This window comes from Coptis chinensis, chromosome 8 (assembly GCF_015680905.1).
Source record: "Coptis chinensis isolate HL-2020 chromosome 8, ASM1568090v1, whole genome shotgun sequence".
Lineage (NCBI taxonomy): Eukaryota > Viridiplantae > Streptophyta > Magnoliopsida > Ranunculales > Ranunculaceae > Coptis > Coptis chinensis.
Genome location: NC_141463.1, coordinates 30,787,522 through 30,802,806, shown reverse-complemented (window position 1 = coordinate 30,802,806; position 15,285 = coordinate 30,787,522). Strand labels below are relative to the sequence as shown.

The following is a 15,285-nucleotide window of genomic DNA, read 5'->3' as shown; positions in this document are numbered from 1 at the left end:
CTAGTGGTTTAAGGCCTTGTTGCATATGGTCAATGCAATCGCACTTCAAAAAAACGAGTAGTTAGAACTCCATTTTTGGTCACTTATTCTAATTTCTCATCTTTGCTTGAGGACAAGCAAAATGCTGTTTGGGGGTGGTTTGATAAGAGCCCAAACTGTAGTTTTAACCCCAGAAACAGTCATACTTTTAGACCAATTATGTGATTAATAATTAAGAGTTAACACCGATTCGTGTTTTATGCATTTCAGGCTTCAAAGTCCATTATGTGCAGAAATGTGCCACTTTAGCGAGATAAAGGAGAAAAGGTCGGTTACTAAGAAGTTCCGTGACTAAAGGCCAAGATTCAAGAAGACAAAGCCTTTCTAAAGCCCGATCAAAAGCTGAAAAGTCGACGGGGTAGAAACAGCACACAAGTCAAGAACTTTTGAAGGCCGTATATTTGGACTCAGACCTTGGAATGGGGCATACCTTATGTCAAAACGACCGGCTCGGAAAGAGCTTTCCAATGGTTCAAGCCTTGACCCAATCAGAGGAGCAGAAATGGACGAAAAGTCTGTTGAAGCCAACTGCAGCTGAAGAGGCCTTTTTGGACTGAAAGAATTGGGTTTTGGGCCTGATTCTCTGGCCCAAAACATGGCTCCAAGCCCATGCACGATTTTTGGATCTGAAAGTATAAAAACAAAAGCTTAGCTCTTTGTTAATGGTAAATAGTTAATGGTAGCTAGTTAGACCTAAAACTATAGATAATTATAGATTTAGTTTTCATGTAATAAAATTAAGTTTAGTTTTAAATTCAATTCTTGTTTTAGATTAAACTCTTAGAATCATTATTCTTAATTAGTTTGATAAATAAAATAGTTATTTTTATCAATTTCGATTTTTGTCATTTCAATTTATAGATCTATATTTATGTTAAATTAATTACTTTAGAACAAGTAGATTATTAATTTAGTATTTGAATCATTGTTTTATTATTCATTAGATTAAGAAAATAGTGTTCTCCATAAATTAGTTTCATTTTCATTAATTGTTTAGTTTCAATTCGCAGATTCAAGTAATTGTCATTATTAGTTTAATTCAATTATTGCATTAGTAGTTTTGAATTGGGTTTAAACAAGCAAAGTTTCAATCTTTATATCATGTCTTGTTTGAATTCCATTGGGAATGATAGCGTGATGATTCTAGGCTAAACCTCCATTGAGGGGGTTGAGAAGCCTTGATGAAAGCTTGATTCCGATTATCGTAGAGTCGTCGTAATTTTCTTTCCACTCTAGAAACGATTAGTTCACCATGAGAATGGGTTTAATCGTTCACATACTAGTTATGAATTGGTAGGAATGCCATGTGTAATTAGGGATTAGGAGTAACCATATTGTTCTCAGAAACAGTTCAATTCGGATTCTGACGATTAAATGGATTAGTAGGATTAAGTCAAGTTAAGGTGGAATCAATCCCCTCTAACTCCTTATCATAGAATCAACGTAGCATTCCATAGTTGTTCTAATAGTCGACTAGTTGCATCTTGTGGGTAGTTGCATCGTAGTCTAGTTGCCACTTCGTAAATCTCTCATTAGACTTAAGAGATAATAGTATTTATACGTAGAAAACACAGCATGCGGAAAGACTAGGAGTGGAACGAATTTGTTACTCCACTCTATTTCGATAGAATTGAGAGTAGAAAACTTTGATAAACTAGGCACATAACATAGTTTTAGTTTAATTACGTTTTGAGTTTCATTGTTCATTTCTTAGGTAAACTATCAATTTTTATGTTTTATCACTCTTCTATTGCGAATTTCAGGAACATCAAGATTTCCCGAGCTCGGCATAGTTTCTTCGCTCCCTTCCGTATCTTCATTCTCTTCCTCTTCACTACTGTGTTCTTCATCTCCCCATTCTAAGTTGAGTTGAATCTATTCTTCATAGCTTGTCTTCCTCGAAAATAACGTCTCTACTAATCACAATCTGTTTCGATACCGAATCATACAGTTTGCATCCCTTTGATTCCTTGCTCACCCCAAATAAAACACAGCTGCGACTTTTATCTTCAAGCTTTGTTTGTCAAGCATCCGGCACATGAGCATGTGCTATACAACCAAAAACTCTTAAGTGGTCAACAGAAGGCTTCACCCCGCTCCAAACTTTCTCTGGCGTCATTTCTTTTATTGAAGACGTTGGGCATCTATTAAGAACATAAAATGCCCAATTTACTGCTTCTAGCCAGAATATCTTTGGAACATTGTTCCCAATCAATAAACTCCTCACCATATTCATCACCGTCCTGTTCTTGCTTTCGGCGACACCATTTTGCTGCGGTGTATGGGCAGTGGTCAATTGTCGCTTGATTCCATTTTGTCGACAATAATCATTGAACTCACTTGATGTGAATTCTCTTCCACGATCTATTCTTAAACATTTAATTGACAAACCAGTTTGTTTTTCCACGCAACTCTTAAATAACTTAAACGAAGCAAATGCATCTGCCTTATAAACAAGAAATTTTACCCAAGCCTTCCTACTAAAGTCATCGATAAAACAAATGAGGTACCGCTTGTGACTGCTAGAATTAAGAGATATTGGGCCACAAATATCCGCATGAACTAGCTCCAACTTCTTTGATGCTCTCCAAGTGCTTTTCTTTGGAATAACATCTCGGTGTTGCTTCCCCTTCAAGCAATCAGTGCAGACAAACTTAGATTCATAGATACTTGGCAAACCCCTCACCATTCCTTTGCTTTGCAGAGTCTGAAGTCCTTTGTAGCTGAGGTGGCCATATCTATGGTGCCAAAGATGAGCTAGGTCATGAGTAGTTGCTTGGAGGCATACCTCCTTTGGTTCCTTCTTGATTAGTTGCGAGTTTGATAGCAATACAAACATCCTGTTGGCTGTCATGTTGGTTTGAATGATTAAGCCCTTTGTGGGATGGTAGATTCAGCACTGATTGGACCGCATTAGAATGGCTAGGCCCTTTTCTTGCAGTTGCTCGACACTGAGAAGGTGACTCTTCAATTCTGGTACATAAAATACATCTTTTACAAGATGGCTGACACCATCCAAAAACAAGCGCACACTTCCTTTGCCAACAACGTTCAGCCTTGTATGATTGCCCAATCTGACCACCTTTTTGAACCCCTCCTTCAACTCATAGAAAAGAGATGAATCACCACACATATGGTTGCTGCAACCTGAATCAAGGAACCACACATCATCTCGGTTTACTCCATGTAATTCAACAAAGGCCACGAGTATCATCTCCTCTGACTCATCTAGTTCTGCATAATTTGCTTCCTTCGAACTTGGACACTCGTATTGGAAGTGTCCGAGTTGATGACATCAGTAGCACTCAACAGTTGCCTTATTGAAGTTTTGGCAACCTTTGCCTCTACCTCTTCCTCCTCGGAAAGTAGCTCTCCCACGTCCTCGTCCACCATTAACCTCCATAACCTTCAGCATGTGACACTGTGAGTGCTTGTTCCTCTTCTCCACCCCTTTTGAACTTCTGCTCATGAACAAGCAGTGAACTCTGCAACGCATCGACGGAGAGTTGATCGATATCCTATGCTTCTTCTATGGAACAAACAATGTAATTCCATTTTTCAGTGAGAGTTCTCATTATCTTCTTGACGATCTTGACATCAGTCATGTCTTCCCCACAATTCCTCATGTCGTTTGCAACCACCATCACTCGACCAAAGTAGTCAGTGATCGATCCACCTTGTTTCATTGTCATAACCTCAAAATCTCTGCGAAGACGATTGAGTTGGGCCCTCTGTACGCGTGCATTGCCCTGACACTTCATCTTCATGGACTCCCAAAGTTGTTTAGACGTCTCCTTCTGTGTGATTGTCTTTAGAATTGACTTGTCAAGGGATTGAAACAAGTAATTCTTGGCCTTTAGATCTTTCAGCTTCATCTCCTATAAAGTTTTTCTCTATGCATCGGTCAGCTTCTCTTCATCATCACCTGTGAATAACCGGATTCCACAACAGTCCAGTATTCCTTGGATTAGAGGGTTTGATGAAGCCTTGATGAAAACTTGATTGTGTAGTATAGAATCATTGTAAGAATCTATTCCACTCTAGAAAGTCGTTGATTCGCCATGAGAATGGGTGGACGACCTCACATGCTAGTTATGAATTGGTAGAAATGCCATGTATAATTAGGGATTAGAACGACCAATTCTTACCGTAAGAACGTAAGAATTGGTTTACAATAAATCTATGCTAGTTTATTAAGTTGGATTCAAGGTGGAATCAAATTCCCCTAATTCTTTATCTAGATTCAACTCTTAGCATTCTGTCATTTCGTTATTCGTATCGTGTTATTTGAATTCACATCGTAGTATAAATTCCCTCGTAAATGTCTCATTGACCTTGGATAGACCATCAATTATAGAAAACTTGAATGCTAAAGGGCTAAGAGTGGAACGAATCTTCTATTCCAACTCTACGTCAATAGATTCGAGAGTAGAAAACAAATATCTTTGATAAGTCTAGTATAAGCTATAGTTTATAGTTTTACTTTCGTTTAGAGTTTCATCGCTTTATTTGTGAGTAAGATTATCTTTTTACGGGTTATCAGGTTACTAGACGGGTAAGGGATTTTTGGTGAAAATGAAAGGTTTGATGAAAGGTTCAGTAGATTGACTAGCAGTAAAATTTTTAACATGTATGAATTTTTGGCTATGTCGATCCAAAGATAGCCTAAATTCTCGCCTAGGGTTCGGATGATGATCAAGTAAGTAGACGCGTGATTTTCTCTATTCGGAAAAACTACTCCTCTATGTCATTACTCACATATCACACATATCGAGGCTTTTTGGTTAGATTCTCACAGGATTGATCATTTAAGTAACTAACCATGGTTTTCAGAAACTTACTGCTATGTACAATCGATGATACTCAGTACATGAATGTTCATGAAAAGATGTATAAACTATTGCATACGTATTATCTTAAGTTTCTTAAAAACAATCCTAATTAGGATACTAATGTGAGATTTCTAGACAATTTTCATCATTGAAAAGAAAACAAGACTTTGTCACTAAGTACAATTATTAACAAGAAAATAAAAACTATATACATGCTACAATTTGCCTAATTTTTGCTACAGGTTTAAAGCACCCCCAAACAGAATGATGCTTAGTCCTCGAAGTATCAATAGATAAAGAAAGAAATTACCTAGAACCGTGAGCAAAATTAGGGCTGGATTGCTAAAACAGAAAGGTTTGAGAACATAATATATTATTCAGGAAGAAACAACGAATAACACACGAAACATAACTATTTATAGCTAGATATATGTACAACGTCCTACAAAGTCACCATCCAGTAGGACTTGCTGGTCTGGCGTCTTCTTGAATGAAATACATTTTCTTAGCATCACGCCAAAAGATAATTTACTGCCAAATTTCTACCCATCATTGTTCTTCGGAGTTGTTCAAATGTGCCAACAATTTTTCGTCGTTCGTGTAACAACGAACATGTCTTAGGTACCTAGCAGGACGTCTCCATTGCCTAAACCTTAATGAACGAATGATTTTGTTTGTCGGGCACATAGAATCAACCTTAACCCAGTCATGAAATGTAGCTGAAAACTACGAGAAATGTGTCCTCATAATACGGCATGCAGTTACTGGTAACAATATATACTGATCCTGAATAGTGCGAGCTTGCTTCAGATTGGAGATGACACGACCTGAAATATCAAATAGTGAATGACGCTGAGCAAGTGCATTGAATACTATGCAGGCAGCCTCATTGGCCGTAGAAAAATGCAAATCTCCCATGATGTTCAGGAGTATAAACAACATCGACATCCCCATGTTCATGGTCATGCTTGCTAAGGGAATGGTGATGGCTCGCCATTGCATCGGTCCAATTCCTACTTGTTTAATTTCAAGACCATAACCGTATGCTGCGCGAAAAGCCAACCAATGAAAGGACATGTGAGAATTATGGAAGTTGTAATACCATGCTTCTACTGGATCGTGATAGGGAAGATCCAAAGTTAGGGCAAGCTATTGTTTAGAAAAAATATGACGTGTGCCACCAACTATGATTGTGAACCCGTCTAAAAAAATGCCATGCACATGGTTGAATGCTGGTGTGTCTTCCATATTAGCATAAAAGTATACAGCCAAACTTGGTGAATAAGTTTGGTCAGGTTGAAGAACTAGGGAAGACCACCCAATGTCAGTGATGTAGTCACGAAAAAGATGGCCATAATTATTGGAATCCATCATAGACTAAAATGATTGCTCAGGAATGAGTTTGGAGGTGTCATGTTTGATGAAGATGCCATATTGGATGAAGTAAAGAAATGGGTAAGGATAAAGGCAAACTGAATGGATAAATGAGTATGGAAGAAAATAGACCCTCCTATAATGACATTGAAAATCACATGTTAAAATTGTTCTTATCACAACGTGAATTATGACAATTCTAGTAGGCATTTCTTACAAAAGAAGACACAAAGATAACAACAAAATTCATAATATGACGAAAAACGTAATGATATATTCGATTATTTATTTATTGACTTAGTATTATTATTCTATTTTTATTCAATAAGAAAATCATGGATTATTATGATGATTCTGGAGACGTAAATCGTGCACCACACTGTTTAGTTCCTCAATTTGTTGGCTGAGCTGCATCTAAATGTCCCCTTAGTTGGCAGAGAGTGTAGTTTGATTCTCCATTAGGAGAGCATGATTTTGCAAGGACTGAGAATGATTTTCCAAGATTTCCTCCTATTCAACATCATGCATTGCTTGACGTTCTTGGAAATCCTTAAGAGTTTTAATGATTATTTCCTGACGAGCGTGTAGTTCCCGTATGCCTTAATGAAGAAATTGAATGCCTTCCATGGGATTAAAAATGTTTAACATGGCATGTTCATCAAAGAAATGTTCAAAGTTTGAGCTTGGGTCGTTCTGTTCATCTGTCAGAGTATCAGGAGTCCAATAACCAATGGAGTAGTCTGTGTGCAGTGCACTAATTTTGCTCTTTGAAGGGGTGTCTCCCAATGCATCATAATTTTCGTGACTAAAGTAGGTAGAGGTGCTAACCTTCTTGTTTTCCTGGTGATCGCATTCCAGAGGTGTTGGATTAGACAAAAATCATCCCTTTGAGTCTGCAAAATCCAAAGTAGGTGAAGTTGAGGCTTTGTGACTTCTGATTGATGTGATGTACCTACCATATTGTGTCCTAACTAGTGGAGCACAACTCGTTGATTCTGTTTCAAAGAGCGTTGAAGAACAACGTGATGTCTATTTCCGACGTCGCCACGAGATACGGTAGCTCGTAGTAAAGTTTTGACGGAATCAAATGTTGACTCTGGAAAAAGGAACTCTTATGTATTCATTGGAATTTGAAGTATGTCGGAGATAATTTCCCTAGTCAATTCAAATTGTTTTCCATGTGCATTGAAGTAAAATTTTCCATTTTCAAGACCGCTAAATTGGTAGAACATCAAAACCAATTCTCGGGAATAACCAGCTGCTGAATGATATAGAAGAGGCATCCATCCTCGACGTACAATTTCTGTGTCAAAATAAGAAGAAAACCGGCCATCATCAAACATTTTCAGGTAGTATTTCTCAGGCATTATTTTTCTTGGGTGATCCATTTGGAAGTATTACGGAGGGAAAGATAGGGAAGAATCCTTGAAATGAGAATGGCTGAAAAGAAGAGATTTATAGCCAATCTATGAGTCTGTACCAATCAGGATTCCAAGTGTAGTTAAATCCGGAATTAATAGGTGAAAACACAAGTGACTCATGTGTTGTTGTGACACATACCTTTATGAACAGCAAATATGGGTATCCATAGTAAGTCTTTTCATGTTAGATTTCCAAAAACAATTAATGAGATGTTTCATTGTTAGAAAATATGGATGAAGGTTTCACAGTGCTGTTAGACCTACAAGTAATTTCTGAATTGTTGATCATACCTCAATAATGGAAGATGAAAAGAAAAATCGAGCAGCGTGCTCGATGGTTTTTAGGCGTATCGTGTAGCGTGTGCGATCTTCTGAAAATAATAAGTTGAGATTGAATTATTTTGGTGAATTATAGATTTTTCTTCTTTGTTATGGTTTTGATCCCTTTTTTTTAACTAATACACACAAATATAACTAATATAAGAAAAAAATATAACTAATACACACAAATTTTTTTTTTTTTAAAAAAGGAACTTCTCCATTTAATACGTAGACCGTACAAATGTGTGAGAATTATTTAACACACCATACTAATATACAAAACGACATAGGGAAAGAGAGATGTCGGTTACATAGATCTAGATATTCTGGAGCATGTTATGCATGAGCGACAGTAGAACAATGATAAACACTATTATTACGAATAATGTGATAGCCCATTCGCGTTGCTCCATTTCCAATCGCTCGATTAGATTCATTATGTTGAAGAAAATGAGAATTTGTGAAGATGAATTTGAGGAGAGTGAGAGAAAGGGATGAGTGAAGGTTGAAGAGGAGAGTTGGATTTATAATGGAAAATCTGACCATTGGGTATCTGACCGTTTGGATCAGTCCGTTGGGTATCTGACCTTTTGGATCAGTCCGTTGGGTATTGACCGTTGGGTTTAGAGAGTATGCCCAGTGCATCAAGGAACAAGCTACCATTTTAGGATTGACAATAATCGCATAACATAAATAATTTCTCATTCAAACCGGATGGAGATACAAAATTATGAGAAATCAAACGATATATCGTTTTTCATCACTAGAAAAATAAAAATACAATGTATAAGGGAAATAAATGACAGAGTCATTTTTTAGACTAAGAGGAACAAGCTGCTACTGTGAATCCTCAGGGTTAGCTGACGATGAACCAGGGTTCCGACGACAACGACTACTGCGAACTCCTGGTTGAGATAACTATTCCTGTATGGTTGCCAAAGACCTAACCACCTGTTCTTGAAACTATTGCTGATTAGCCATCATCATGCACTGGAAATGGCCCTGACGATCACATAATTCCTGCTGAAACTTATCCTGGCGGACAAACATGCTACGCATTCCCGAGTTCATGTGCCTCAAAGCTTCCATGAAAGTGCTGATTCGGCGCATGGTATCCTCATTAAAACAGTTGGATGTTGGAGGAAAAGGAGGTACGTTATCATGCTCAATATCATCTCTCGCTATAAGTTCCCAGTGGTCCATGACACATGTCTCGAAAATCGCAAAATTTTCGAAAGACCTTGTGTCACACCCCGAATTTTGACAGAATTCGGAAAAACATTATTTGTTCCCGACTCTTCGATCTTCGAGGTGTGATGCACTCTCAACTCCCAAAAACCCATAAACAGTTTAAATATGCGGATAGTTTAAAAACCAATAAAAATTTTAAACTTAAACCAAAGTCCTCTTCATTACAAAAATTAACAAATGAAAATGCAAATAACCTTATCTCAACTGAAAATCTATATCACCTCAAGGGAAAACAAAACATATCCTGAGATCTGGCAACGCTTAAAAAACCACAAGCAAAGAACCAATCTTCTTCAACACTAAACTGTCAAGACTTATCAACTATGTTCATTTAATGAACACACCGATAAACAAACATGCAAATCAATTGACATTATAAAAATGCTGGTGTGAGTAGCTCTAAAATACAACATATACTTATACCAAATATATACATAATCCATAAGGCAGTTAGTTCCTCCACCGAGGTGCCTTAACTTTCAACGACTAATACAACATCCTTAAGTACAATAATCTAGGCAGGTAGTTCCTCCACTGAGGCGCCTTAACTTCCCACTAACCACACAACAAACTATACGCATAATAAATAAGGCATGTAGTTCCTCTATCGAGGCGCCTTAGGTTCTAACTAAACAAATAACCAACATATTACCATAATTATATTATTTAAAGCTTTCTTTGCGTGTCCCTAAAATCACGTCGTATCTATGTCTTACCTAGTTTCCCTGGCTACCACAATCGCTTTCCAACGCCGAACATGTACATCCACATGCCTCCCCTCACATAATGAACCACTCAGTGCGTAACTACCCTGAGGGGGATGCCGCACACCAGGTAACCCTCACACGAAAGCCATTATGCAAGTACTGCCACTATTCGGCATAAAATATTGCGCGTCTTGTTCTATTTTGCGAACGGAATAATCAAGCCACCATTCGGCTACGATTGCCCAACACATGGGTCAATCAACATCTTATATATACACCCTACACAAGGGCCAATCATATCACATACGCCCACACAAGTCAAATCACATGAGTTGTGGTAGTCAAGTTCTAGGATTTTCGTTACGTAATTTATTCAGGTGTCATACATATATATCTCAGAATAATTTCACTATATCACGTGCAGGTCAAATACCTTATTGCACTAAACCACAATATTTAAAAATATCTCAATTATATCTTGTAACCACTTTCATTCTTTCACGTGCCAATGTATTATTGCACTACGCCACACTCCCATGGGAAATAACCACAAATACTCTACTAGCAACTCACAGATAAAATAATGGAGGGTTTATACATTTATTTCTCCACAACTATTGCATTTAATATATATATATATCCCAAGATATTATATAATGTCACAATATCAACGTCAAATCTTAATTAGATAATGACAACCAAATCTATACAAGCTTCCACATCATTTTAGCATTTGATTTGTCCATACAATTTACAACATAAAACGTAGCACAATTAAACAATCCACAGTCCACAATCAAATCCCAAAAATCTAAAGTCCATGAATCTAAGTCCGTATGTAGTTTAATACTCATAAAAAACATATATATCAAATTCTTATTATCAGAATTCCCCTCTAGTTACGTGCCAATATTTATATGTTTTACACACTACTTACGTCAAATCTTAATTAGATAATGACAAACAAGGTTATACAATCTCGACAATATTTTATTACTATATTTGTCCATATTCTCAAATATGTGAAAATCTGGAAAAAAAAATCAACATTCCACAGTCAACAGTCAAAGGTCAAAGTCAACGGTCAAAGTCAAAGTCAACATGTCATGGTTAAGGTCAACACATCATGGTCAAAGTCAAACTGTCATTGTCAAAGTCAAACTGTCGTTTCTATGTTCAACAAGTTCATGGTCATAGCCATGGTTCATGGCTAAGGTCAAAGGTGCATGGTTCCTGGGCTCAGGGCTAAGGTAATGGTTCGGACCTAACTGGCCAAACCCAAACCTTAGAACCCAAAAGTCTAAAAGTTGAAAGACCCACTTGGATCTCTACTAAGTCCTATGGACTGGCCCCAAAACAATATTAGAAAATTGGCCCAAAAATAGTTAAGTGGTTCGGCCCAAAAATTGAACTGAAACCGGCCCAAAAACTGTAAATTAAAGTGGCCCAAACTAAACAAATAGAAAATGGCCCAACCTACTAACTAATATCAAAACCGGTCTGGCCCAACAATTTAAACCGGCCCAAGAAAACTAAACTAGAATCCGGCCCAACCAAACAACCCCAAGCCCAAGAGAAACCGACCCAGGCCCAAGCCCAACCGGTCATCTTCTTCTTCAGGCTTCTCCTCCACCACCAGCACCAAATCGCGCCGGCCACCAACTCTCCTCTTCATCAAGTCGGTTCGACTCCCCATCCAAACCCAACCAACTTTAATAAATGCCAAATCCTCAAATCATTCAATCCAAGCTTCACCCAAAACTAGATCTAGAATATTATCGCCGCCATTAACGCTCCTTTCCGAGCTTTGACAGTCCTCATTCGACAGCACTCACACACCCTACACTACCCCCCTTCAATCCATTATAAAACAACCAACAAAATCAACCCAAAAATAGTTCAAACTATATTACTGGAGGAGGTTTGGTCGAGCCGCCATTAATGGCTTCTCCGAGCTTCCAACCTCCCCCAACAGCACTCAAAATCGGCCACCACAAGCCCCCAATCAACCCTCAACAACCAATAACCAACCACTAACCCATATCACAACACATCACCACAAAACACAACAAAAAATAGAGTTCGAATCATAATCCAAACGTTTTCTGGAGATGCCATTACCGGCCTTTCAAGCTCCAATAGTTCACTAAAATGTATCGACACCCCCCCCCCCACAGTTTCACAGTATAACATAATAATAAAGGTTTAAATAGAAATACTGGCGATTTCTTGCTGTTGGACTCGCGACGCCGCCATTGACGACTTCTTCCGAGTTCCAACAGTTCGGACAGTTTCAATATCAAATATTCAGAGTTTTCGAGTTTTAACAACACGACAGAAAAATCGACAGTAACAAGGATTTTATAAAATAAAAATCCATATAATATCTACTCACCTATATTAAAAGCTCCACGAATCCTCCTAGTCCGAATCGTCGTGCTCCACCTTCCAGCAAACGAGTTTCTATCTCTGCCTCCATTTTTACTATTTTATTTTTCTTCGAACCCTATTCTCTAGAACAATACGAATATATACTTGGGTTTGAAACCCAAGCCCAACGCAGACTCGGGCCCAGAAACCAGGCCCACATATCTCAAATCCAATCCAGCCAATTTTTAAATAAATAAATAAATTAATTAATTAAAAAATAAATAAATACGTATTTTAAATACGGGCGTTACACCTTATTTGAATTAATGGACTAGTGGACTGGAACCCTAAATTTATCATAATCTGTGTAACAAGTACAACAAGAGGAGATGACCTGTCAGAAGCAGTCGTAAGTACATGGCCAAGGAAATGGACCATGCAGAAAGTTTCCTTCTTCTCCTAAAGTATCCAGAGCAGATGCAAGAACGTCTTGTTGATGTCAGACGTCTTCGATATACCGATGACGTTGTAGGCCAGCCATTGCGTGACTACCAGTTGGTTCCGTCGGAGGGAATGTTGGTACACGCATCTCGAGCCATTATTGTATTCACCCTTGAGAAGTGTGTCAAATATCAACTCCATTGTATTCCGATACTCCGATATCAGCAGTGTCGGACTATCGGAGTTGATTGGAATATTCGCCGTAGTCGATATCAACTCCAACGTGAGTTCACGTTCCAACCCATCCGCCGTAATCCAAAACTCATTCCCCAAAAACCTCCATTGTTATAGAACTTCAACACTAAATCTTCGGAGTAATGAGCTGGAATTCGATGCAAAAGGTATTCCCACTCTCTACTAGCAATTTCCTCATCGAAAAAGGGATGGAACATTCCAGAATTATAGAGATTTGTAAAATTTCACTCAACTGTGATTCTCCGATTTCCAGCCATAGAGTGATCGAGATGAATTTCTGAGGGCCTATATTGGTTTCGCTAAGTAAAAGGATGGTGCTGTTAAAAAATTGGTTGAATCGGTGGTGAATTGCCCGCGTGCGCTGGTCAATTTTAGACCTGGGATACCACGTGCGCTAGGGTGGTTTGAGTGGGATTCTAATTTTTGGCCCAAGCCCAAATGATTTACAGAAATTCCCCCTATGTCCCAGAATGTCCTAAAATTTCAAACGTGGAATTTCGATTCGTTTTAACTCCAAATTGAACGAGCGAGATGTCAAAACGATCAGTATTAAAAATGGCATCCAATGGAATATGGTTAAGGCACATCCAAGCCTTTTTTTTTTTTTTTTTTAAATTTTATATACAAATGTACAAGTCGAGAGGAGCGTCAACAACACACCGGCAGATCGAAAAATACCACAAAAAAGCGACTAAATTAGGCAACTTTCATGTCGGCTCTGGGGTGAAACCAATCCAGCCAGACTGTGGCCTAACCTTTATGCTTTGGGGGACTAGGGTTCAGGACAAACTGCTTAGGGTTGGCCTGGTGGAATCCATTGCCTGTACGAACTAGGAAATGTCCGATGTTGCATATCACGACTCTCTTTGGGCACCATGCTTAGTGCTAAGGGAAAGATAAAAAAAAAAACTTAAGTATATACATATTGAGTCTTTTAACGTCAGATCCTCAAGACGAAAGTGAGTCTTTTAACGTCAGACGTCAGATCCTCAAGATGAATCCCAACCTGTGGGAGCAACGGGATGACGATGAAGTTTATCCTACTGAGCTAGTGTCAGACAATAATATACCTTATACCGGCTCATGTCGGATAGTAATTCAAGACCTGGATAGAAAGGTGTTTGACAATTCATACACCACCCCATCCTTCGTGCACGTCGCTTTCAAGCAAAAGTACTACGACCATTACCTATTCAAGATGGGTGAGACTTACACCAAATGATGAGCTGAAGTTTGCAAGGGAGAGAATAGAAAAGGAAAGATAAGGAAGGAGGGAAAATTTTGGGTACCCATTGTTTACCAGAAGGCACGTTTGCTCGATTAACAGAAGACATTTATACTCATTTCTGATTAGAGTTTTTGTAGACTAAGGTTCCGGCGCTTGCAACCACACACTCTAGGGATTTTTAGAAAAGAAAATAGAAGAGGGCCCGGCTACCCTAATGGCGTACTTTCTCTGTTTAAATCACATGGAAGGAAGTACACCAACGAATCTATTAGTCTGTGTAAACTGGATCTTGGAGAAGAGTCTTTTCGACATCTGGAGAATGCAACTCATGATAATGTTTTAGATGTTGGCCATTTACTTGAAATTCGTTGTTATCGTTTAAAATTTTTCAAAGATATAGCCCCATAAGGGGTGACAGCAGAGACAATGAAAGGACCAGACCATCGAGTTTATAATTTTCCTAGAAAAATGTGTAATCTCGAGTTGTACAACAAAACTTTTTGACCAACTTTGAAATCTTTTCTCATTATGTGCTTGTCATGCACTCTTTTCATGTTGGCTTTATAGGACTTCGAGAGATCATAGGCATCACTCCAAATTTCCTCAAGCTCATTTAACTGCAATTTTTGCTTCTCGCCTGCCACATTGGTATTATAATTGAGGCTTTTGATAGCCCATAGAGCACGATGTTCAAGTTCAACCGGTAGATGACAAGGTTTTCCAAAAACGAGACGATAAGAAGACATCCCTATAGGTGTCTTAAAAACTGTTCTATATGGCCACAAGGCATTAGATAATCTTAGAGACCAGTCTTTTCTAGATGGATTAATAGTTTTTTCCAAAATGGATTTGATCTCTCTATTAGAGACTTCTACTTGGCCACTGGTCTGAGGATGATACGGAATTGCCACTTTGTGCGTGACTCCATATTTCTTTACTAATGATTCAAAATTTTTATTACATAAATGTTTTCCCCCATCACTAATTATAGCTTTGGGAACACCAAATCGTGAGAAAATATTTTTCTTTACGAACAAAACAACCGT

General features: G+C 38.2%; 1 protein-coding gene across 1 annotated transcript; it reads right to left on the bottom strand.

Moving 5' to 3' along the window:
* Positions 1-3,557: 3,557 nt before the first annotated feature.
* LOC147481043 (uncharacterized) lies at positions 3,558-3,914 on the bottom strand. The gene has a single exon (XM_086578815.1). It carries the CDS (start codon positions 3,912-3,914, stop codon positions 3,558-3,560), a length of 357 nt encoding a protein of 118 aa, XP_086434941.1.
* Positions 3,915-15,285: the final 11,371 nt, after the last annotated feature.